The sequence below is a fragment of the Nasonia vitripennis genome, chromosome 4 (assembly GCF_009193385.2).
Source record: "Nasonia vitripennis strain AsymCx chromosome 4, Nvit_psr_1.1, whole genome shotgun sequence".
Classification (NCBI taxonomy): Eukaryota; Metazoa; Arthropoda; class Insecta; order Hymenoptera; family Pteromalidae; genus Nasonia; species Nasonia vitripennis.
In genome coordinates this window covers 14,121,429-14,144,098 of record NC_045760.1, presented here as the reverse complement: position 1 = coordinate 14,144,098, position 22,670 = coordinate 14,121,429, and the positions used below count along the sequence as shown (strand labels likewise).

General features: G+C 53.6%; 1 protein-coding gene across 4 annotated transcripts in view; it reads right to left on the bottom strand.

The window, feature by feature from the left end:
* LOC100114438 (DNA N6-methyl adenine demethylase) overlaps positions 1–22,670 on the bottom strand; it is a 46,585-nt gene that overhangs the window by 23,044 nt on the left and 871 nt on the right. For all 4 annotated transcript variants that reach the window (XM_008205118.4, XM_031929403.2, XM_001599411.6 and 1 more), the window contains exon 2: positions 16,961–18,777. In XM_008205118.4, coding sequence (XP_008203340.1) covers positions 16,961–18,166 — 1,206 coding nt within the window. In that variant the 5' untranslated portion in view covers positions 18,167–18,777. The remainder of the gene's footprint in view (positions 1–16,960; positions 18,778–22,670) is intronic.

The following is a 22,670-nucleotide window of genomic DNA, read 5'->3' as shown; positions in this document are numbered from 1 at the left end:
CTCGCTTGGGCGCCTCGCAGCTGGCTCGTTCCAACCCCGTGACATAAGGGCGTCCCTGCTGCATGTGAACCGCGGCTCGCAGGATGCACAGTGCACACGCTTTTTCCCATTCCCGAGCTGAGCGCGAGCGCTAACTGCAAGTTTCACCTACGCTTTTCTCTCTCTCGCTTGATATATTGCCGTTGCCGCAGCGACAGCAGTCGATCGGCCGCCGCTGCTTTACTCGATAAAACGCCGTCTGCTGTATACGAGAGTCCTGGGATACGCCGAGAGAGCTCTTGGAAAATGTTCACACGCGGCGGTTCTGTCACGCGCTCGATATCGAGGAAAAATCGCGAACGAGTTTGAATGTTTCGTATTAACTCAGCTCAAAGTAGTGTTTAATAATAATAATCCGAGCATATACCGTTAGGCATAAATTTTCGCCGGCGCGTGATTTTTTGCGGAATTCCAATTGGCAGGCGCAGATGTGCGCGCGCGGACAAAGTAGCGCAAGTCTCGAGTTGAGTCATTCGCCACGGATTGATAGGCATCGGCCGTCGTGTGCGTGTGTGTCTGCGATCGCTCTCGCAGCAAGGTGCCACAGGGCCCCGGTGCTCGTGTGAGAAAGCTTCGCGCGATATATAACACACAGCCGAGGCACTAATCGACAGGTGTTTACGCGGGCCGGAAGACCGCGCGCGCGCGCGACTCCTAACTCAGCCGACTGCAAATTACACCTCGGCGCTCGCTTTTTCAGCGCAATTTTGCTCCCTTTTTTCAAAATTACAACGACGCACAGAGTAACCAACGTATTTTTAATTTTAGCATGCAGCGTAAACAAATTTCGTTTTCGTAAGATAGAGCACGAGTGTTTACTCCCGAGGCGTACCACGCGAGATAATGTTTACAAGTATAGTCGGATATATAAGCGGCGAGCCGTCCGGAATACGTAAGAGAGGAGAGCTGCTATACAGGCGCGCCGCCGCCTTGACGGAGGCCGAGAGAGAGAGAGAGAGAGAGAGAGAGAGAGAGAGAGAGAGAGAGAGAGAGAGCACGTGGATGCCGTATACGCGAGAAAGGAAGAAGAGCACGTGGTGCGTGTTATTGTTTTGGGCGGCGTGTCCCGGGCCTGTATAGAGTAGCAGAGTATAGGTATACGCGCAACAGACGTAGTCGATGGCCTAGTCGTGCGATGCAGGATTTGCAGGAGGGTCAGGCACCCCCGAGTCTGCGCGACCCTCCAGGAGGGATTTCATTCATACCCCCACCGGCTTGTACTGCGCTCACTCTCTCTATCTCTCTCTCTCTCTCTCTCTCTCGCCGCCCCGATTCGATCGCCCCTCTGCAGCAGCAGCCTCTTTATCGCCCTGCTGCGACGACCTTCGCGCCTTGCCAGACGTCATGGAGGAAAAATGTACATGCGGACTGCGGGGATAAAGGGGACCAAAGACCATTTGATATCTTAATTCGTCGCCGTTTATTGGGGAGAGTGCTCGATGCCCCCCTAGGCGCACCTCCCTCCAACACGCGAGGAGCTTTGATGTATACGCGCTGACCGCCGCGTTCCTTCTTTTTCAGGGTCTAGGTCAGTTTTCCTCTTCGCTTTCTCTCCCTCTATACGTAAGCGCGCGATTATTATTCAGAGAGAGAGAGAGAGAGAGGGAGCGCGGCGGAGTGTGCAGGTTCACGGCCAGATTCGCTGACAGAGAGCAAGCTGCGCGAGAAGAGGTAGCGAAGGAGAAGAAGAAGAAGAAGAAGAAGAAGAGGCATCATCTCCGGTGAAAAGGTAGTCTAGACCACCAGGTGTCTCGAGGAGACTGTGACCCGGCCGTGTACCCCCCCTCGAGGGCACCAAGAGCAGAGCGAGAACGAGCGAGCGTGCGTGCGAGGGTGTGGCACGCTTCTACATAATTCGGCACGAGGGTCCCCCCTTTTTTCCGAACCCCTCCGCCAAAGAGTTGGCCCTCTCTCTCTCTCTCTCTCTTGCTCACTTGTTCTTCTTCTTCTCTCTCCCACGAGATCCGAAATCTCGTGCGCGGCACGAGCCGGCGCATTATATGGCTCTTACGCAACGCGCGACCCGCCACTGATATTCAGACGGAGCAAAAAGAGCGTCCGCCGTGCAGAACCGATCGTTGAACTCTCGCAGAAGAAACTATAACAGATCGATGTTCGCGAGTGGCCGGATTTTCCTCGGTAACCCAGATTGGGAAAAGCAAGAGAGAGAGAGAGAGAGAGAGAGAGAGAGAGAGAGAGAGAGAGAGAGGGAGCGCGACCCTGACCCCGAACAACAGTCGCGCAATGCGGCGCGGCGCCCTTGCACCTCGTGCGGCTCGTGCGGCAGCTCGGCTCCGCTCCCTTTGGCGCCGTCCGCGCTCTCTCGCGCTGGTTTACATTTTATCGCGGGTGCGCGCACTCCCTTCCGTGCTCAGCTCTCGCGAGAGGGATCGGGACGCGTGTCGGGGCAAACACACGAAAAACAGGAGGGTCGAGCTGCGACGAGGGTCCGACCCCGTCCTTCTCTCTCCGCTGCCATATCGTTAATTGGCCCGTAATCACACGAGGATCGACGCGTCTTCAACCACTGCGGAGGGAGAAGGGGTCCCGGATCGGAATCGCGGGACAGTAGCACACGCTTCCGACATCTCCGCGGCAACAGCTGGGCGTAGCATCTTGCACGCGCGAGGCGGCTTCGAGGGGTCAACGTCCAGAGCGATTCGGGCAACAAAGTGTACTGGATGCCGCGTTCTACGGAGTCGAGAAAAAACGGCCGTTTCTCTCTCACTCTCGCTCTCTGATCCCGCGCCGCCGCAGCCGAGTGTACTCGCGGCTGCGGGTCAAGGTCCCGCCGCCGCGAGAGACGCTGCAGACGCGAACGCTTGCCGGAGACAGAGAGGAGAGAGTACGGAGGACGATTGTGTGTGTGTGAACGATGTGCACACGCATATAGCGGTGGCGGTGCGGTCACGTGTTCGCCGGGCGCGCGCACGCGAACGATGACCGCACACAAACTATGTGTAATACACGCACGGAAGGCGAGTCTGCGCGAAACTCTCTTTCGGCGCGCGCACCACCACGTGCTCTCTTTCTCCGATGCCCGATCATTAGCCTTTCCTGCGCGCAAACCGCGTGGCCCGACTCGTTAATGCTTATACTTTGCATCGCGCGCACGAGAGCGAGAGAGAGAGAGAGAGAGAGAGAGAGAGAGAGAGAGAGAGAGAGTGTAGGCACCTAACGAGTCTCTCTCTTTGCCTCGAACAAAATTGAACGACGCTCGGCTCGTGCAGTAATGGAATAGCGTTTTAACGCGTGAATCGCCGTGGGACTCGATCGTTTCGTTTCTTATTTTTTTCTCTCTGCTCTGCTCTTCTCTCTCTCTCTCTCTCTCTCTCTTTCTCCTGGTCGTTGCGTGTGCACTTCTTTCTCTCTCTCTCTCTCTCTCTCTCTCTCTCTCTCTCTCTCTCTCTCTCTCTCTCTCTCTCTCGCTCGAGCGACACTAACTGTCTACTTCCTAACTTAATCCGTAACTTCCGACGCCGCGGCAATCTGACATCCTTTTTATTTTCATTGGCTCGATCGTCGCTCGCTCCGGACTCGTGCGTCGCTCGACGTTCCCATAGGATTTTTCCAAATCAATTCTTCGGCCTTTTAAAGAGAGTGAGAGAGGGAGAGAGAGAGAGAGAGAGGTCAAAAAATAAAAATATGCTCCAACGAGCTGCCGCGCAGCGCGATAAGAAGAAAAAAAGCAGCGACGACGCACAAGAGAGTGAGGGAGCGATGAGTATTCAGAGTATAGTATATAAAGTAGCCGAGGTTCGAGCGGCGGCAAATTGGTCCGACGCAGAGCTTGACGGCGGCGGCGGCGGCGGCGCAGCCATGTCCGCTGAGTGCGGCTTCCGTCGTGTCCACGTTACAGGTTCATAAAACCTGTTAACCGCTGATTATGCGCGCGGGACGTCACAGCGCGCGCTATCTTCTCTCGCAACGAGCTCGCGGCAACAGACATCAATTGCCCGCTCGCCGGCGGATAAAAAATAAGCTCAGCACAGCTCTCTTCCTTCTTTTTCGCTTCGTACACGCACACGCACACACACACACAGAACCACACATCGTCGTACGCAGCCGCTTGTATATTCGCTTGCGTGACGCGCAATTTGCTTTGGCAGCTACAGCAACGAGCTGCGCGTGAATTAAATATTTGCGATGTGTGTTGCGCGCGATGAAATTCTTTCCCGGCCGGGAATCCGAGCGATTTCAATTAAATCCCAAGGACGGATGCTGATTCGCGCGCTACTTCGTCGGGCGTATATATAACGTAAGGGCGGGGCGATAAAGTTTAAACTTTGCGTAAAAAGTGCTCCGGATCGAACCGCCTGAGAACTGCTCTAGCCGGGTCGGCAACAGATAAATTCATCCTTGGCAGATAATGATCCCTAAATCTTCCTTTATCGTTAAGTAAATTCCGTCGCCTCGGGCCGACGAAGCGGCTCATGGGGGTGCGAATGCTTTACGAGAGAGAGAGAGAGAGAGAGAGAGAGAGAGAGAGAGAGAGAGCGAGAAGAGTGTGTGTGTGTGTATATAAGGGTGCCCGTCCCAATATAACGCCGCGCCCGCATTCCCTTTCTCGCGCCGCTAGGAAAGTCATTCGAATCACTTTCTAAAGTGGCTGAAAATCACTTGGGACGCGGCGGAGGTTTAAAAATAAAGCGGTAGCGCCAGCTTTCCGGAAAATACGACGAGCGAGTGCTCGCTAATCGCGCGCTCGATATATCTAATGCGCACGGTATACGCGGAGGGGCTGCAGGCGATATGTATTACAGGCCGTTCTGGGCGACGGAAATATATCTCGAGCTGCGCGCGGCAGGCGACAGCCTAAGGACTCGAGCCTCGAGTATAGGAGAGATAACTCCGCCCCGGGAACAAAAAGGAGCCTCGAGTGTGTGTGTGTGTGTGTGTGTGTGTGTGTGTGTGTTTGGGCGTGTGCATAGAACGATATAAGTAGTATACACTCTTGGATGCGCGACGCGGATATGGACGTGTCGATGCATAATGCAGCGGGCCGTGTGTGTCTCTGACGCGCGGCTTATCGCTCGCTCGCTCGCGCGCCCCGGGGACGCGTAAAAAGAAGCGTCGCGAATCGAGTTTATGGAGATCACGTCGCGAGAGACTTTAATCATGCGAGCTCGGAGCATATAATTGGACAGATGGCCTGCGAGGGCAGTTGACAAATTGAACGCGAGGCGTGCCACTGACGCGCTACCGCGTGTATCGAAATTGTGGATGACGCGAAACTTGAGAAGAGAGATCGGAAGAGAAATCGGCCAGGACTAGGAAATATCGCGCGGCGCGACTATTCCAGTCCAATGTACAAGCGGCCCTATTCCGTCTGTGTGTATACCGCACGTACATACCGCACTAATGTATGTCTGTAGGTTAATGTAATGCACTCGCAGATCTCATTGCGAGAATTGCGCTGCGCAGCGCGGAATTGATTGATAGGCTCTTTTGTTTCAACGCGCGCGCTCCTCCTATCTATATGTACGACGCTAGAGCGAGGCATGTACTGAGATTTCGTCTCTCTTTACCCCCCGACGTTTTCATTTTTTTTTTCATCCCAACAGCCGTGCTGCTGAAGTAGTCCATCTCGTTTTTACAATCTCCAGCGAAAGGTCGAGTGTCACCGGCAGATCAGCTCTGTATACGCGCTATACACTCGCGCGCGGGAATGATGAATTTGGCTGAGTGAGCGATTGTGTGCCTGCTCTCGCTCATTATTATAGGTGTACTCGTGTCTGTGTGAGTGTATACGTACAGCAGCGGCGGCAGATGTCCGCGCGCGCGCGCGCGCGAGCGAGTGAAAAACCGGTTGTGTTGATGTAGCTGCCGTCGCGAATCGCTATAAAAATATCCGCCATTGTGAGCAACGCCTAAGCCCGTAACGGTCGGCACTCGTACAACGTACACACACTGCGCGAAGAAAAAGGACCGACGAGCTCCCATTCACTTATGCGCGCCGCCGCCGCCGCCGCGCTTTTGATCGAATTTTATTCTTTTCGAAAAACACTTTTATTTCCTCGCTAGTCCACCACCTCCCATCATATACATTACGCAGCAGCGGGTTTGTTGCATAATAACTAGTCTTCGCGAATTTCTCTCGGAAATTCGCCCGTCGCGGGCTGATGCGAAAAACTCGTTTCGCCGTTACGTTACATTGAATACATCCAGTAGCCGCGACTGAGCTGTATACAGTATCCCTCTCTCCTTTGTGCGGCTTTACATGCATTAATGCAAGATTTATCTGCATTGTACGCGAGCGAAGGAGAGGGAGAAAGAAAAAGTAAGCAGACGATCATTAAAATCGGCCAGGTGTCTCGTCTGCGCAGTGCGCGCGCGTGTGTGTATACGCGACTCGCGTTGGATAAAAGCCTCTCTCTCTCTTGGCGGAGAAAAGTACGCGCGAGAACTTTTTTCCCCGAAAATCTAATGCGGGCTGCACGTACACATACGCGTAAAATCGCACACGTTCGTGTAGGATATTACACGCCGTTAGCATGACAAAGGCCGATGCGCGTCATCGATTTCGAAAATGACCTCGGCAGGACTCGACGTGGAGGGAAAAAAAAGAACGACGCGCAGGTATACAACGCTAGCGCGCCGGGAGAGATGCAAGTCCCGTAGGTAATATAGTATAATAATTGCCGGACAGCTGCTGCTGCTGCTGGGCGGCGAGCGATCGGACTTCGCTGTACGTTATAGTATACTGGCGCAGCAACGCCCGAGAGCTGTAAATGGACCGGCTGCGGCTCTATGTGGATTTCGGTAATTAAATTTTCCTCCTCGCGGAGCATCAATGCGACTCTCCTTCTTTGCCCTGCGTCGTTATACGCGATGGATTATTACTTGCCGTCCTTTTAAAGATTTACCCGCAACGATAGCTCTATACTCTTCCGCGACAAGTCGGTAGATTTGGAAGAAATTTTCAAAGGCAAAATCTGCACGCGAACTTAATAAGACACGCGAGCGTTCTGGCGGCGGTTCGGAGTCGCAGACACGGTTGTTATCGAGGCCGGACGACAGGTTATCATTATACGTGTAGCCGGCCGAAATAGAGCTAGTTGAATGAGACCTCGCCGGGGCTGATTGAATCCGGCCACGGCGCGTTTCCAAGCTTCCATGGCTATTATACGCGCCCCTCCCCCCCTTTTTCTCGTCGACGTGGTATATGGTATTTACGCGGGTCCTTCTATTAGCAGCTGCTCCGTGATTCTCGCCGTCTCTCTCTCTTTCTCTCTCTCTCTCTCTCTCTCTCTCTCTCTCTCTCTCTCTCGGCGCAGGCTTTTTTCCCTAAGCCGCCATTTCTGCTGCTGCTACTGCCGCTGCAGCGGCGGCTCTAGTCGTAAAAGGAAGTGGATTTCCTCCACACGTGCTTCTCGTTTCGCTCCAGATTGTTTCGAAAAGTCCTAAGGTCACACATCTGTCAAAAATCCTCGGCTCCTATAACTCTCGCTCGTACCCCTCCCCCCTTTCTCTCTCTCTCTCTCTCTCTCTCTCTCTCTCTCTCTCTCTCTCCGTAGCACATACATTCCGTGACCTTTCTCTCCTCTACGAATTTGTTCAAGCTTTTAAATGCCTTTCTCGCTCTCTTTTTGGCGAACGCGTTCTCTCAGCGATTGTTTCGCGACTGTGTAAGGAGGGACGCGGCGACGACGACGGCGTCGGGGATCGAAGACATCGGAGAGCGTGCGAATCCCGATTCGGCATGAGCGCGCGCGCGCAGGGGATTCGGCTAATCCGATTAATCGCGACGTAAAAAAAGTCCCGTGCCATCTGCCGGGTTTCCCTCCTCTCGCGCGTACAGATCGCAACTCGGAACTGTATAATATATAGCATCAGGGCGCGAGTCGTCGCTGCGCGCCATAAATTCCAGAAATCTGAAATCAGCGCCCCTGAGAAATCACACGCCCGTCAAAGATCGACGTCCACGGGTGAGAGTATCGGAGAACTTTTTTATCTCGGCTTTATCTGGAAATTATAAAGCGATTCGTGGGTATAATATCCTTTTTCGAAGAGAGCGCGCGCGTTTTTGGGTATTAAAGGATCCGTCTCTTTCCAGTGTATGCCGTAGCGACTATGGCAACTGTACAAACAAGATGGCCGCTGTGGACAGCTTCCGGTTTCACGACAGCTGCGCGCGGATCTAGTTTCTCTCTCTCTCTCTCTCTCTCTCTCTCTCTCTCTCTCTCTCTCTCTCTCTCTCTCTCTCTCTCTCTCCTAGGCAGTCCTGTAGGCGCATGCATATGCGACTGCACGCCTCGTTCGAAGGAGGCTTGATTCCCCGGCAATGATACATGATAAAGCAAAACGCTTTGTCTACCTCGAAGTGCACGATAGATGAAAAAAAAACCTAGCTCCTCTCGCAGATCCTCGCCCGTTTAATTGGACGCCGTATTATATACACTCGCGCCGATCCGTCCTTATGTAAATAAGCGCAATTAGCCGAGCGGAGCATAAATCAAGACACGCGGAGCGAGCGGCAGCTGACTTGGATCGATTAGCGTCTCTCTGCTGCAGCGAGAAAGCTGCGCGGACGAAATGAATCGGAAGCGCAGTCTGCTGCCGGCGCTGCAAGCCGATTTTCCTTGACGAATAAAACTAATGGCCGTCCGTAATTGGGATTAGCTGCAGCCCCCGAGCACACACAGTGTGCAGGGGTGCCATTGGAATTACGCCATTGTGCAGCAGCAGCCGATTTCTCAGCACACATGTGCGGCTTTTCGACGGACCGCGGATCTCGTAATACGTTCTACCTTTTTTTCTGCGGGGTGAGCTATATATTTTACGCATGCGGCTTATAACTCTCGGGGAGCCGCGTTCGGTATGATTTATGGGCGATGCTGTGGCGTAAGCCGCGGGCGTCGTTAGTTTTGTTCTCCTACCTTCGCCCAGAAGCACAGGCCTGTACTTTGTATACGAAAAACGCAAAATCGGTCAGCGCGGAAAGAAAGGGTGAAGAAGAAACTCCGGCCCCTGTGATATGCGCGCGCGCGCGCGTTTTCGGTATTTGATTACGCGAGCGCCCGGTATTACGCAGTCAGTCTACTCGAGTGTCCCCACGGGAGCTGATCCGGTATATAGGTCCAACTATATACGCAGGCGGCTTCTAATCAACGCCTAATTAGTCCAATTAGACTACAGCCGAATTAATACGTCGGAAGAAGAGACGCTTTCATGTTTTCGTATTTCCATATCGTACGCACTCTTTCATCTCCGCGCGGTGCACACGTTGATGATTATTGGTCGCCATGTTGCGCTTTTCATTATCGATTGAACTTTAAAGTCCCAAGGAAGGTCCCGCGGCGCGAATAAATCACCGCGAGCGAGAATTATATAGCGTTCTTACACCGACACGCCGCAGGTTCTCCCTTAATTCTTCTCCTCTCTTTTTTTTCATCTCCGGCTGATTGCTGATTATCTCGGGCCTTGGTTGAAATTTACGATTACGTCGCGTGCTCGCTCTCCCGAATTTCGCAATCAGGTGAAATGAGGATCGAGCATTAAAAACGCGCGACGAGTCAATTTTTGCAGCGAGCGTGCACTAAATCGGGCGGAGAACGAGAGCGTTTACGCGCTCATAGTAGCGAGTGATTGTCCTTCATCGCGCGTATGACAGAGAGTGCAGCGCTACTCGTCGCCTGACGTCACAATGAAGCGTCAATCAGCGGCATTGTCGGGGCATAATTCACGTGTTGTCTCGGAGAGATCAGCCGATCCAGCGACTCGCGGCGTCGTCTTCTCTTCTTCCGCGTATGTGCGCCCTGAAAACCGCGAGTTTTAATCAAGGGGCGCGATAGCGCCGCTTTGGCAAGAAAAAGTACCAAATACGATTTGTCGACGGCGCGACTCTATATACTTTGAAATTAGGTGTTCCTAACCTTAAAAACTATCTCGATTGCATTTAAATCATTATTATTGCGCGTATGCGCAATCTGTTGGTATCTACTTAAATATATTATCCTAATTTTTCATGTATAAAAGGTTCATTCAAGAATATTAAGTTATTAACTTAATATTGCTAGTTGAAAATTTGCTCGGTATATCTCATTTCGTTCAGTTTCCATCCTCTCCCGATATTTTTCGTCTCCTCCGGTCACGTGACTTCCGGTGAGTATATTTGGTATTATACGCCAGTGGTTACAGTAGTTAATCTACTTTACCGACATTCGTCTGCTACTCGGCGTCACGCGATTATAATATGCATGTAATGCTACACGTATATATGCATATATTGCTATACGATTATATGCGCGATGCCATCAATGTCTGAACCAATAGTTGCCTGTTGTCTATCGAATAGATCAAGATTTAATGAAGTGCAATAGCAAGAAGAATATGCTTTGTAAAAGATGTGAAATCTCTCTCAAAAAAAAAAAACTTTTTTCAAAAGTGAAAAAGGCTAATAAACGTAGTGAAATCTCTAAATATAAGAATGTCAAGTAAATGTTTTTTGCTATAGGCATTAAGATATAAAATTAAAGTTAAAATTATGTTTTCCCAAAAAATGATATTTTAATGCGTATAGCAAAAAACATTTACTTGACATTTTTATATTTAGAGATTTCACTACGTTTATTAGCCTTTTTCTTGCCAAGATTTTCACTTTTGAAAAAAGTTTTTTTTTTGAGAGAGATTTTATCATATACATCAGCATATGTAGGGAGACACTCGAGCGGAATCGATCTCTCCCCCGGTGTATTGTCTCGATTGCTTACGACGTCGGGATCATCGACGAGCTTAGTGGCAGCACTGGCGTACACATGAGCCGTGGAAAAAGAAAGAGAGAAAAAGTAAGAGAAAGAGAGAGAGAGAGAGCGCTCGTGCGGCGATAACCTTCACGCTCAAGCGGGCGCATTGAGGCAGCTCGAGCAGCGGAACCGTCGCCGGCGGAGAGAGCGACAGAAGCGCGGCCCGGACATCGCGGCCAAAAAGACAACGGGAGGATGCGATAGATAGGATATAGGGCCGATTTCTATGGAGCTGAAATGCCACTGAAGTAGAGAGTGAGCGAGAGAGAGATTTTCAAAAGGGGGTTGCTGCTTAAAGGGATGCTCACAGTCCACTTCCGCGCGGTCGCGATTTTCGATCGAACGCGCGGCGAGCGAAAAAAATGCGCGGAGAAAGAAGCGCACGTAAATGAGGCGCGTTTACGTACAGCGAGCGGTTCATCACGTATGTATATAGGACAGGGAGCAGCTGTCAGACAGCTGTAGCGAGAGAGAGAGAGAGAGAGAGAGAGAGAGAGAGAGAGAGCCCTTTTTACCTGCGCGCTCTCCGCATCCATCGTGTGCGTGAGCGGCGGCGGCGGCGGCGTCCAGCGGTAGCGGCATCGAGTGCATTTCGCCGCGAGACGGAGATGGAGATAGCACACACGTACACGGAGTCGTGTGGTAGGGGCATCGCTCGAAAAAACTCGCTGCAGAGTATAAGAGAGACGAAGAGAACGGAAGAGAAGCGGCGGTGGCGGCCGTTGGATTGACGGGGCTCCGCGCTCGTATATCGTCCGGCAAAGTAGCACGTGCTACTGCTACTATATGCTGCCTCGCCGCGCGCATCGTCCTTTCTCCGTTTTCTTTCGCCATAACGGCAAGTGCGTCAATTTCCGTTCTCCAGCGCGCGCGTCCTTGGCGAATGTATATACCCATCGGCGTGCCTCGCTCCTTCTCCCTTTTTCTTGCGCGCGCGTGCGAGAGCTCCATAATCGTCGCGAAAATGCGATAATTATTTTCTTTATGGGCCCGCTCCGGGTTTCACGGGAAGAGCATGGGGCCGACCAAGAAGCGAGAGCGAGAGAGAGAGAGAGAAAAAGTTGACCTGGGCGCGCAGACTATACTCTTCGGATTTCGAGAAAGGATCTTTTTAAAAAGTTGCGAGACACAGAGGGAGAGATTCCCGCGGAGCTATACCTAGCGTGTCCGGTCAATGCCGGCTTTGTCGCGCGGGAATTTCGGACTTTTTGTGTCATCGGTTGCTCTCCATAGTCCTGCGCCGGCCTCCCACTGCCGATTCACACGATTTTTCACGCCTTGCGTGTACACTGCGCACGGATTCGGAAAAGAGAAATCGCGAATTCCGGTTCTTTGTGTCAACGGGGTGCGCGCGCGCACGCGCTTTTAAACAATATAAATAATGCAGGGAGGAGGAGGGAAAAGCCAAAAGCGCAGATACATAATTATTCGAGGCTCGTGTGCAGTGTCGTGAGTCACAGTGTGCTGCTGCTGGTGCGACGTCGTGGCCAACGTCACGCACGCCGAGCCACGCTCAGCTGCACCTCAAAATCGATAGTTGGCGAATCTGTCCAGATTACATCCTCATGGGGCTTCCCATGATACCGTGCGCCGCTCCGCTGTCTAATCCCTCGTGATAAACCGCCTGCGGTGTACGTACGCACCCCCCCCCCCCCACGCACAGAGGACGACCTTTGGAATAACTCAACGGAAAAAGTGCGTACACGCGCATTATCGTTCGCTGCTCGCCGAAAGATGGCGCGTCCCTCGCTCAATTCTGCGGTGCAACACAGAGACGCGCGCGTGCGGTTTTCGCCCGGCGGCGGCGTGTCGTGTAATGACAAAGAAATTCATACTTATATGCGTATAAATGAATTGAGGCGATCGCGTGGCTCGTTTCGTTATTTTATTCTCCACCGCGAAAAACGCACGGCATATTGCTGCGGCTCGCTCGCATTTTTCAATGCTAATTGCACCGGCTGCGTACAGCCGCGTGTAAGTACGCGCTCGCTGAAAGGAAAAATGTAACCTTGTCATTAAGCGCACGTCACTTCCACGCGCGTCTATACCCATGTGTGTACGCTGCCCCGTATAGTTGCAAAAGTTATTATTCTTCGCGAAGATCGAGGGTGAACTCTGTTGCCTTCCGCGCTTCGTCAGACTCGGCATGATTAAAGCCCTTGCGACGCCTATAGGTTTTTCTCCTATCAAACAAGAGGCGAAATCTAATCCCGAGCACGGCGCGTGAATATTTTTCAGGGACGTATGTACATGTAGCCGGCGCGTAGAAGGGCTGCTCTGCTGCATGCGAGTTGAATAATGTAAAACGGGCTTTAGAATTTTCGACTCGGCAAATATAGGCGGCGTTGCTGCTGCCGCCGCCGCTGCTGCAGAAAAAAAGGAGGAAGGTGCCGAGCGCGCGACGGGTCGATCGAGTGCGTGTGTGCAGAATAGCAGTTCTCTTTAGTAGCTTCTGTACACTCGAGAGCTCGTGTGCGTGCGCTTTGCGTCTGCGTGTGTGTGTGTGTGTGAGAGAGAGAGAGAGAGAGAGAGAGAGAGAGAGAGAGAGAGAGAGAGAGAGCGAGCGAACACGTGCGCCAATGGCTGCTGCGTGCGTGCCGAGAGCGAGAGTGAATTCGTGCGCGCGCGTTGGGGAGGCTGGGTGGCGATGGTGACTCATCCTGCGAAGAGAGTCCTGTTTCCGTGGCAGGAAGCAGCAGCAGCAGCAGCCGAGTGGGGGCGGGGATCGATATATCGACTGAGAAGCGCTCCTATGCGAGAGTTACGCGCCACGCGCGCGCTCGCTCTATACTCTCTCTTTCTCTCTACCCCCCTCCTCTTCTCATCTTCGGCACATCTCGCTCGACATTTCGCTGAATCTACGACGTCGTACTCAAAAAAAATTTTTTTTCAAGCTCTAGAAAGAACTCTTATCAATCGCCGTTTTATCAATGAGAAATATTGTTTACCGTATACACGCGGTATCCGTCGATCGGCTTACGTCGCCGGCAACAAAACACAACGCGGGCGCGATAGTGGCGCTGAGCTTGCAGCTATATAGAGCGATAACGGGGTGGGATAAGTCCAGAGTGCAGAACTCGGGCGCCGCGGCTAAGCAACAACAAAAGGCGCGCGCGATAATCCGAGTAAATATTGCCTTTCCATATATTCCGTTCGCCGGCCATATAGACTCGATTAACAACGCCTTTCGCTAAATGCAAAGATGCGCACGCGTTCGTGCGTGCGTATTGTATATTCGGAACGACATCCAGCAAATTCTCACGTTGCGGCACGCGAGAGTGAGAGGGAGAGAGAGAGAGAGAGAGAGAGAGAGAGAGAGAGAGAGAGAGAGAGAAAGAGACTCGAAAATCTGGAATGAGATCTCGCAGAGCTGAGCGCGCGCACATGCATATGTTAATTCGCCATCTGTCCGCGAGCTTTGCCCGCAGCGGCCGAACTGCAGTCTTGCGGCTATTATTTACCGATCCCCCTCCACCGCGGTGTCCTCTCTTCTCCATATACGCGACCGATCGACATTCAAAGGGTTAAGTGTGCAATATCCTATAACGCTGCGCTCTATTTTTTTTATTTTTCCCCGCAGAAAATAGAATCATTCCGAACTAGAAGGCCTGATATGGAGGGGCGCCAGGTCAATCAATTTTCCCGGCTGGCCGGAGAAAACGCAGGCCGTGTAATGCTCTCTGAAAGGGAATACCCCCGCGAGTAGTCGTGCGATGGCGTCTTAAAAGGCTTTCGGAGGTTTCGGTTTCTCGATAAATCGAAACGAGCAAGGAAGCCTATGAAAATGGGATGAGAAAGAGGATCTCCCGCCTCCTCCTCGCCTATGCTACACGCGAGGCTATACGGTTACGCGCGGGTGTGTACAGATACTGCAATTATGCTTTTTCGCGTCGAAACATTGCGAAATTCGTATATGCGCGTACTGTGTGCATCAAGAGTGTCGGAGCGATTTAAAGAAAAGTTGCAGAGCGACTGATAAGAGGGTGGCGATAAGCGGTCACGATGCTGCATTGCTGCCTGCGAGTTCTTCAGGGTTATCTCGGCGCAGGCCAACCAACTCTGCACGTACTTGTATATTAAACGCGCGTTAGAAGGAAAAAAGTATGTATTACGAGCCCAAGCACGCACGTCTTCCATCTTATACACACAACGCGCGGTTTATCTCATTTTTGCGCGTATCGTCGCGGCGGCGGCGGCGGCGGCGGCGGCGAAACAATGAAGAAAAGAGCGATCATGAAAGCGCGCTCGCGTTATATTGACGCATAGAAGCGATAGCGGCAAAGTCAATGCCTGATGCGCGTCTCGAAATTTCCATTGTGTTCGAGCGCGCGATGAACCCTCGCCATCCCTAACCTGCCGCAAATTTTGTACCTTCCAAGGAAAAGCCGAGTATATGACGTATTGTACACGCATCGGGTGAAACTCGCTCGCGTGCGCAGCCCCGCCACGACGAAACAGCTGCTGTGTGCGGCTCGACTCGCGGTGTATCATGGAAAAAAGCAAACCGGCTATTACCGAGCGTTTAACGTTACAGCCGCTCAGTTTATCGTGTGTGTACGCGCCGGTCGTCGGTATTATACACGAGAAAATCGAGGAGCAACGAGATCCGGGAAGGAGCGGCTAATTTATGAGGAATCGGGCTAAAACAAGAAGGAAGAGCCGCGCGATAAAATCGAACCGCCGCGCTATCTCCATCTATTAAGCCGGGGAGTGGGTGGCCCGCTCGCTAACCAGGTGCGCGCGACAAGAAGAGCCTCGAGGCTGTATACACACGTGCGTGTAGCGCGGAGAGACAGCGGCTCCGAAAGACCGGACACGATAGCCGCAGAACACGGGGGGAAGTGTAGCCCCGTCGAAGAGAAGCGACGACCCACGATCTTCCCTCGGGATGGAAAGGGTGTTAAGTGCTGCGGGGGGGGGGGGGGGAGGAGCGGTGGATTGTTGTGACGGCGCCGGCGAGCCTGTACACACACGCAACGCGTTCTATGTCACACGTATCGTCTTCGAATGCCTCTATGCATCGACGTACGCACACAGACCAGATTCGAAATCAAAAGTGAGCTCGCGGTGTTTGCTTTGGAGCCAGCTGCCACTCTGGTACTCCCGCGGCTCGAAAAGTGCCATTGTACTATTGATTATCGGTAATACGAGGCGCTGCCGCGTCTCCTTTCTCCGGCGGCGAATTTAATTTAACGCGGCCTTATTTGCTCGCGACGCGACATCTGCTCTTGTTTATTCCGAGCTCGAAGAGAATCGCAACGCGATTACGCTCGGAACTCTAGAGAGAGAGAGAGAGAGAGAGGGAGAGAGGACGAAAAAGTTGCATAATGCAGAGTCAGGGAGAACGTGCAAGTCAGTCGGTCGAGAGGATCAAAGGAACCGTGCCTAGAATCGAAAACGACTGTTTTCTCTCTCTCTCTCTCTCTCGGCCGATAAGCGTCATCAGCAGCAAAACCCGATCCGCGTCTCTCCTCCCGAGTCACGGCTCGCGGGACTGACTCACAGCTCTCGCGCACAATTGATTTGTTTGCGTCCGCGAAATTTTCGGCTGCCTCAATTTCATCGACAATCTATGTGATGAAATAAATCAGGCCGTGGAAACGTACGCTTCGCGCGCTTATCGGCCGCGCGCACAATAGACCGGCAAACAAGAGCTCGATAGGCGCGAGCGCCTTGAACTTGCCCTATGATAAGCGGAGCTGCGCTCGTCGCGAGAAAAGAGTTACTGTATATTGTACGCAGTGGCAGAAACGCGTACACGCGCGGCTACAGCAGCAGCAGCAGCAGCAGCAGCAGCAGCAGCAGCAGCAGTGCCAAGTAGAGGCAGGTCTCGATCAATAATCGAGCCCTTCTAACTGTCCGCCAGGAGCACTGCTCGCTCGCTCTCCCTGCAGCCTCGCTGCCAAGCCGAGCAAAGACTTTTAATGACTCTCGCCTAACTACGGAATTTCTTCCCCCCGCGCAGCTTTCAACTCGGCAACTCCGGCTGGCTTTTTTCGAATTAAAAACTTTGCCGTAGGAATATAACGCGGCGACGTAAAGCGTTATCGCGAGCCTTCGGAGAGTGCAGTGAACCCCTTATCATCGCTCTCGGTCCGCGGAGACGCAGTGTGCATCCCCCCGGGGCCAAGTTCGCCTCGAGCGCGGTTAATAACGATATAGCTGGCTGGACTGACCTTCTTCTCGGTGAGCTTCTCGCAGCGGCGCATCTTGCAGATCTGGTGGCTCTTGTCGTTGCGGCAGGGCGCGCAGTCGCCGCAGTTGTCCTTGCGCTGGCAGCCGATGCACTCGCCGCAGCGCTTGCGCTTCTTCTTGGCGGGCTTGTCGCCGAGGGCGCCGTCGGACTCGCCGTCGTTCAGGCCCGCGCCCATGTGGTGGGCGTTGCGGCTGCCCGTCGAGGAGACCGCGGCCACCTGGCCCGAGTTCTCCGCGGCGCCGGGCCCCTCCTCCGAGTCGAGCGAGCCCGCGCGCGCTTTTCTCCGCTCCTTCTTGCGCCCGTCGCCGCCCGGCCGCGACGTCGGCGACGGGCAGTCCAGCACTGTCGACATGGGGTTCTGGAAGTTGGCGTGGTGCAGCTGCGGGTACTCCTGCTTCACCTGGACGCCCGTCAGCGGGGGGTACTCCTGCTTGACGAGCATCGCGTGGTGAGGCGGCGGCCCTCCGGGCTGCTGCTGCTGCTGCTGCTGCTGCTGCTGCTGCTGCATCGGCGGGGGCCCGAAGCCCTGCGAGACCGGGCTGGCCCCGAGCAGCTGGATGTGCCGCTCGTCGACGAGCTGCTGCTGCAGCGAGGGCAGCTCGCGCGCCTGCACGGGCGCCGGGACGAGGGGGTAGCCGAGGGGCGGCGGCGGGGCGCGCTGGGGCTGGGGCGCCGGCAGGGCCGCCCCGAGCGTGTGGAAGCTGGGCAGCGAGACGGGCGGCGAGTGCGAGATCGAGGCGGGCGAGAGCGGCGTCAGCGTGGTCAGCTGAGGGGGCTGCTCGCCGGGCTGGCCCTGGCCGGCGCCCGGCTCGGTCGGCCCGCTGAACTGCGAGGCGAAGCTGGGCAGGCCCTCCGCGGCCGCCGCGGCCGCGAGCATCGCGTTCTTCGACTCCCACGGCCTGGAGAGGTGCGAGGCGAGGACGACCTCGCCGCGCGCGTCGATGAGCCGGCCGGACAGGCCCTCGTAGAGCTCCCAGGAGCCGTAGCCCGTGCCGATCGAGAACTCGTGGGCTTGCAGACTGCCGAGGCTCGCGCTGGTGTCCATGCTGCTGCCGTCGGCGGCGAAGCTGCTGAAGGGCGGCAGGTGCCGGGCGGACTCGGCCGCTGACTCCGAGGTCGCGACCGCCGCCGGAGGGCTGGCCACCCTCTCGGAGGCGACGACCTCCTTCTTCACCTCGGCGCTCATCTTCCTCGCCCCATCGTGCCGAGGCTCTCACTGCCTGTGCTGCTGGCTATTTCGCTGCTCCGTGCGGTCCTCTGGCTGCCCGCGTGCCCTCGACGATTCTACCGTCTGTGCGCGTCTCCCTTAGCTCAGGGAGGTGCCGCGGCTCCGCGATATCACGCGCGACATGCTCTATCTACGCGGCTTTTGTACTCGACAGGTTTAGGCATACGAACTGAAGTAGATCCGTTGCTCACTCTATCACTTTCTCCTCGCGCCTGCTTTCCGGTTCTGGGAGGCTTGTAGAAAAATGGTTAAATTCTTTGGTTTACGGTGTACTTCTTCTTCTTCTTCTTCTTCTTCTTCTTCTTCTTCGAAAACTCTGTTACATCTAGAAAATTCACTTTTGCTTCTCGCGTTGCATTTGGCACTGACGGACTTTGTACTGCACTAAATATTACAGATATACTATATAGCTTCTCTGCTGCTCCTGAATATTCCTCCTAAAGCTCTTGTGTCCACCGGTCCGATAAACTCACTAATTGTTGCTCTCGCGCGTGGACTCTCTTCGTGTAAGAAAATATAAATCACTTGAGGTTAACGTGGCTTGTTAGAAGGCGGTTGATTTGTACGATCTGAAACAGAGACGGGGATCCTGGTTAGAAGAAATCGAAGCTTGCAATAATTGCGAGTGTCATGATTCACGTGTCTGTGTTTGTGTGTATGTGGAGAGGGAGAGTAAGCGCAAGGCCAGAGTGCCTGTCGTCAAGGCCGCGCTCTTACGTGAAATCGCAAGCATACACCCAAGAATAAAGTATACTCTTACTCGTCTACACATAGAGAGAGAAAGAGAGAGGCGTAGAGTTGTGTATACGTGCTGGCGACGTAGCGCCGACGTTTCGGAGTAAAATATCGATCGGCTCCTGCGCCGGCAGCAGCAGCGGAGCAGCGCGTGCAAGCTCAACTCTCGCTTTCTTCGTGCGCGCGGCGCGCAATTCGCGAGTTTCGCTGTAGAGGCGCGTGCGTGCGCGCGTACCCCCCGCGAGAGTATACCTACATATATATACACACGCAGCCGCCGCTGCAACGAGCGCAGGGCCGTATGTAGGGCTGCTGCTGCTGCTGCTAATGGCTTTCTCTCCCCCCCCCCCCCTCTCCCTCTTCCCGCGCCGCTTTCGCTATCGCTCCGGGAAACTTGCACTGTCGTTCGGCACTTTCGCCCGTGACGCGCTTTTCCACGTGGTGCAGCCCATTATACACACGTGCATCGGAGCTCGCCGCAACGCAGCAGCAGCGATACGTGTCGCGGCAAAAAGTCGGCGAACTTTAGTCGCTCGTCGAGACGTCGAGAGGTCGAGAAACTTGCCGATAACAATAACGCGCGCAAGTTCACTCGATAATCGCTGCCATACGGCCAAACAATGCGACTACTTTGTATCGGGCCGGGATTCCCTCATGAGCGCGTACTAAAAACTCATCGCTTCTCCGAAGTTAACAGCGCGAGAAACAAATACTTGTGTACACAAGGAGCGTTATAAAGCGAGGCAACTTCTCGCGGGGCGAACTCGAAGACACGCAAAGAGAGTCGGGCGCGTGTACGGAACGGAAATAGAACCGCTGCAAGTGTGTGCCCGCGAAGTAGCCCCCGAAAGCTCGGGACTAATTAAAATCTGAGATAATCGCTCTTTCTTACGGGCGCATTTCTTTCCCTTTCTCCGCGCGGGGGACGCTAATTCCGGCGCCGCGGCAGCAGCGGAGTCGAGTAAAAATGGCAAGGAACTACTATACTACTGCTGCTGCTGCTGCTGCGTATACTACGTACGCGCGAGCTCGTGCCTTCGAAGAAAGAAAAAATAAGGGGAAAAGGGGGAGAGAGAAGCGAGCGAGCGCAAAAAAAGCAATAAAAAATACGCGAGCGCGCGCGCGCGCGCGGCACTCGGAGCAAAAAAGCTTCGGGTACACTTTCGCCGGCCTCGTGGTGCCGTTGCCGCTGCTGCGGTGGAGGCTCTCGTGACAAAGGCTGTTTGATTCAAGGTCCCACGCACACGTACTCGCGCATGCGCGCGCAGACTTGGCTCTCTCTCTCTCTCTCTCTCTCTCGTAATTCCCTTCTGTCTTCCTTCGCGCTCGCGAACCTTCCTCTCTCCCTCTCTCTTTCCCTCATCGCGCCTCGCTCGCTGTGTACACGAGCGCGTGTGCTATGTATATACGCTGTTTAGAAACACGTGCTGGGCTGCCGCCGCCGCTACCGTATTGCGCGCTACTCTCCGCTGCCGAAAAATGTATAACGCGTTTAAAGCGCCGGCTCGGGATTTTCCCTCTCTCACTCCACTATATACACCTCGGCATGTTTTATTATGTCTTATTATCGCGCAATATTTCGGCGAGGGAAATCCTATGACTGTTTGCCGATAACGCTTTGTTATTGTATTATATAAAATACCGAGCTGCGCCGCGCTGGCGTGTGACATGGAGGAGCTCTTAAACCGACCCACACTGCTGAAGCTAGAGCGCGCGCGCGCGCGCGGTATCGGAAATGATATAAAATTGCGTTGAACGTGCGCGCCGCTGATATTTAAATTGCTTCGCTAAACCACAGATTAATGCGGCCTCTTCGCGCCGCCACGTTCGACCCGCCGTCGCTAGCCTACTCTGTGTACAACATCCAGCGTACTTTACTTGTTGTACAGAGAGGAAACAAACTATCCGCGACGTTCTCGCGCTTGTATATCGTAGTCTCGATAGTTTTTCAACTTTCCGCTATCAACGCGTTGGAGGCGCGTGACGCACGTAGGCCCTATATCTACAACGCGACTCGACACTATACTGCAGCACGCGTAATAATGGCATTAAACTCTCGGTGCTGCAGTGCGGGGTATGAAAAAGGCTAAAAGAATCTGGCAGCGGCGCGCAAAAACAAAAGGCAAAATTGTAGCAAAAAGAACAATGTAGGTCTATACATATTCGGGGCCTAAGGGGTCTTTGCTGCAGCACGTTGCCCGTAAATCTCTTCTTGAGAGCCCGTTGTTCTCACTCTCTCTCTCTCTCTCTCTCTCTCTCTCTCTCTTCGTTCGCGATCCGCAGCGGCGGCGGCGAGCAGGTTTCGATCCGTTCCGTCTGTCCAACGAGGGAAGAAACCGGCCGAAATCTCGCGGCTCCCTTCTATCGCGTATATACAGCGGATAAGAAAGAGGAGGAAAAAAAGTACGCGCGCCGGCCTGAAAAAATCGAGGCAAAAAGCTCCTGCTGCTGCCGAACGAATAATTCAGCTCGTGGCCCGAACAGCGTGCACGGGGAGAGAGAGAGAGAGAGAGAGAGAGAGAACGATGCACCGACGTCTAGTAGAGCAGAGACGCTGCTGCTTCGATTTCCTTTCTCTAATCGCTGGCTTCGATCGATTGCTCCTCTCTCCCGGGCTCTTGCTCTCGATAAATTTTGCCAAATTATGCTTATCAAACGTTGCATCAGACTAGCTCTCGAATTATAGGCATTGTTCCTCTCTTTCTCATTCGGACTCTCCTTTTTGTTACTTTGTTTCTGTCGCGAGCAATCGGCGGATAATTCATACGTCTCGCTTTCCGATTCAAGAAAGCGGCAAAAAATCACGACGATAACGTCGCGAGAACGAAGTCGTTAATTATCGGCCGCGAGATGTGCACGCGCATTCTACGTCGAATCGACTATCTCGGAACTGTGTGCTGGCGGACAGCAGCGATTTTTCGTAAACACGAAAAAAGGTCGAAGCTCGTATAAATAACTCGAATCGAGGCTGATACGTATCGGCTACTTATTTTCCTGCTCGCACAACCTTCCTCCGCGTCGCTGCACGATTCAAGTTTCACGCCGACGTTCTCTCCCGCGCAAGTTTCGCACTACAACGCAAACGAAGCCCCGCAAACTCGCGGCTGTTTCCTCCGGCGAAAACAAAGCACGAGTACATCGAGAGTCTGTATGCGAAAAGTGAATGAACACACCGGGCACTCGATATACGCGTGAAAAGCAAAGAGGATCCGAGAACGGCGCAATAAGTAGATGTAAAGGTCGCGCGTTCGAACGAAAGGGAAAGTCGCTCTTTCCGCAGCCGCAGCATCACTGCGCGATGTATATAGCACCGACACCTTGCCCCTCTCTCCCTCGCGGCCGAAGAAAGAGAGTGAGATAGAGAGAGAGCGAGAGAGAGAGCGAAGAAAAAACACACGCGCGGAGTATATATATCGTTAAAAAAAGGTTCACTGCATCGATGCGCTGACCGAGTTCCGGGCTGCGGAATCGGCGAACGAATGCTGCAGGTTGCACACCGGACACACAAACAGAAGTCAGGGTGAGTGCGAAGGAGTATGCCGCGGGGCTTCTCTCTTCGATTCGCAGAAGTCAACAAAACACATCTCGCACACTGTAGGACAGCTCTCCACTGTTGAAACAACTGCACACAAGTATAAGTTTGGCTGTACCGACGCAGCGCGCGCGTGTGTGTGTGTATATATATATATCGAGAGAGAGAGAGAGAGAGAGAGAGAGAGAGAGAGAG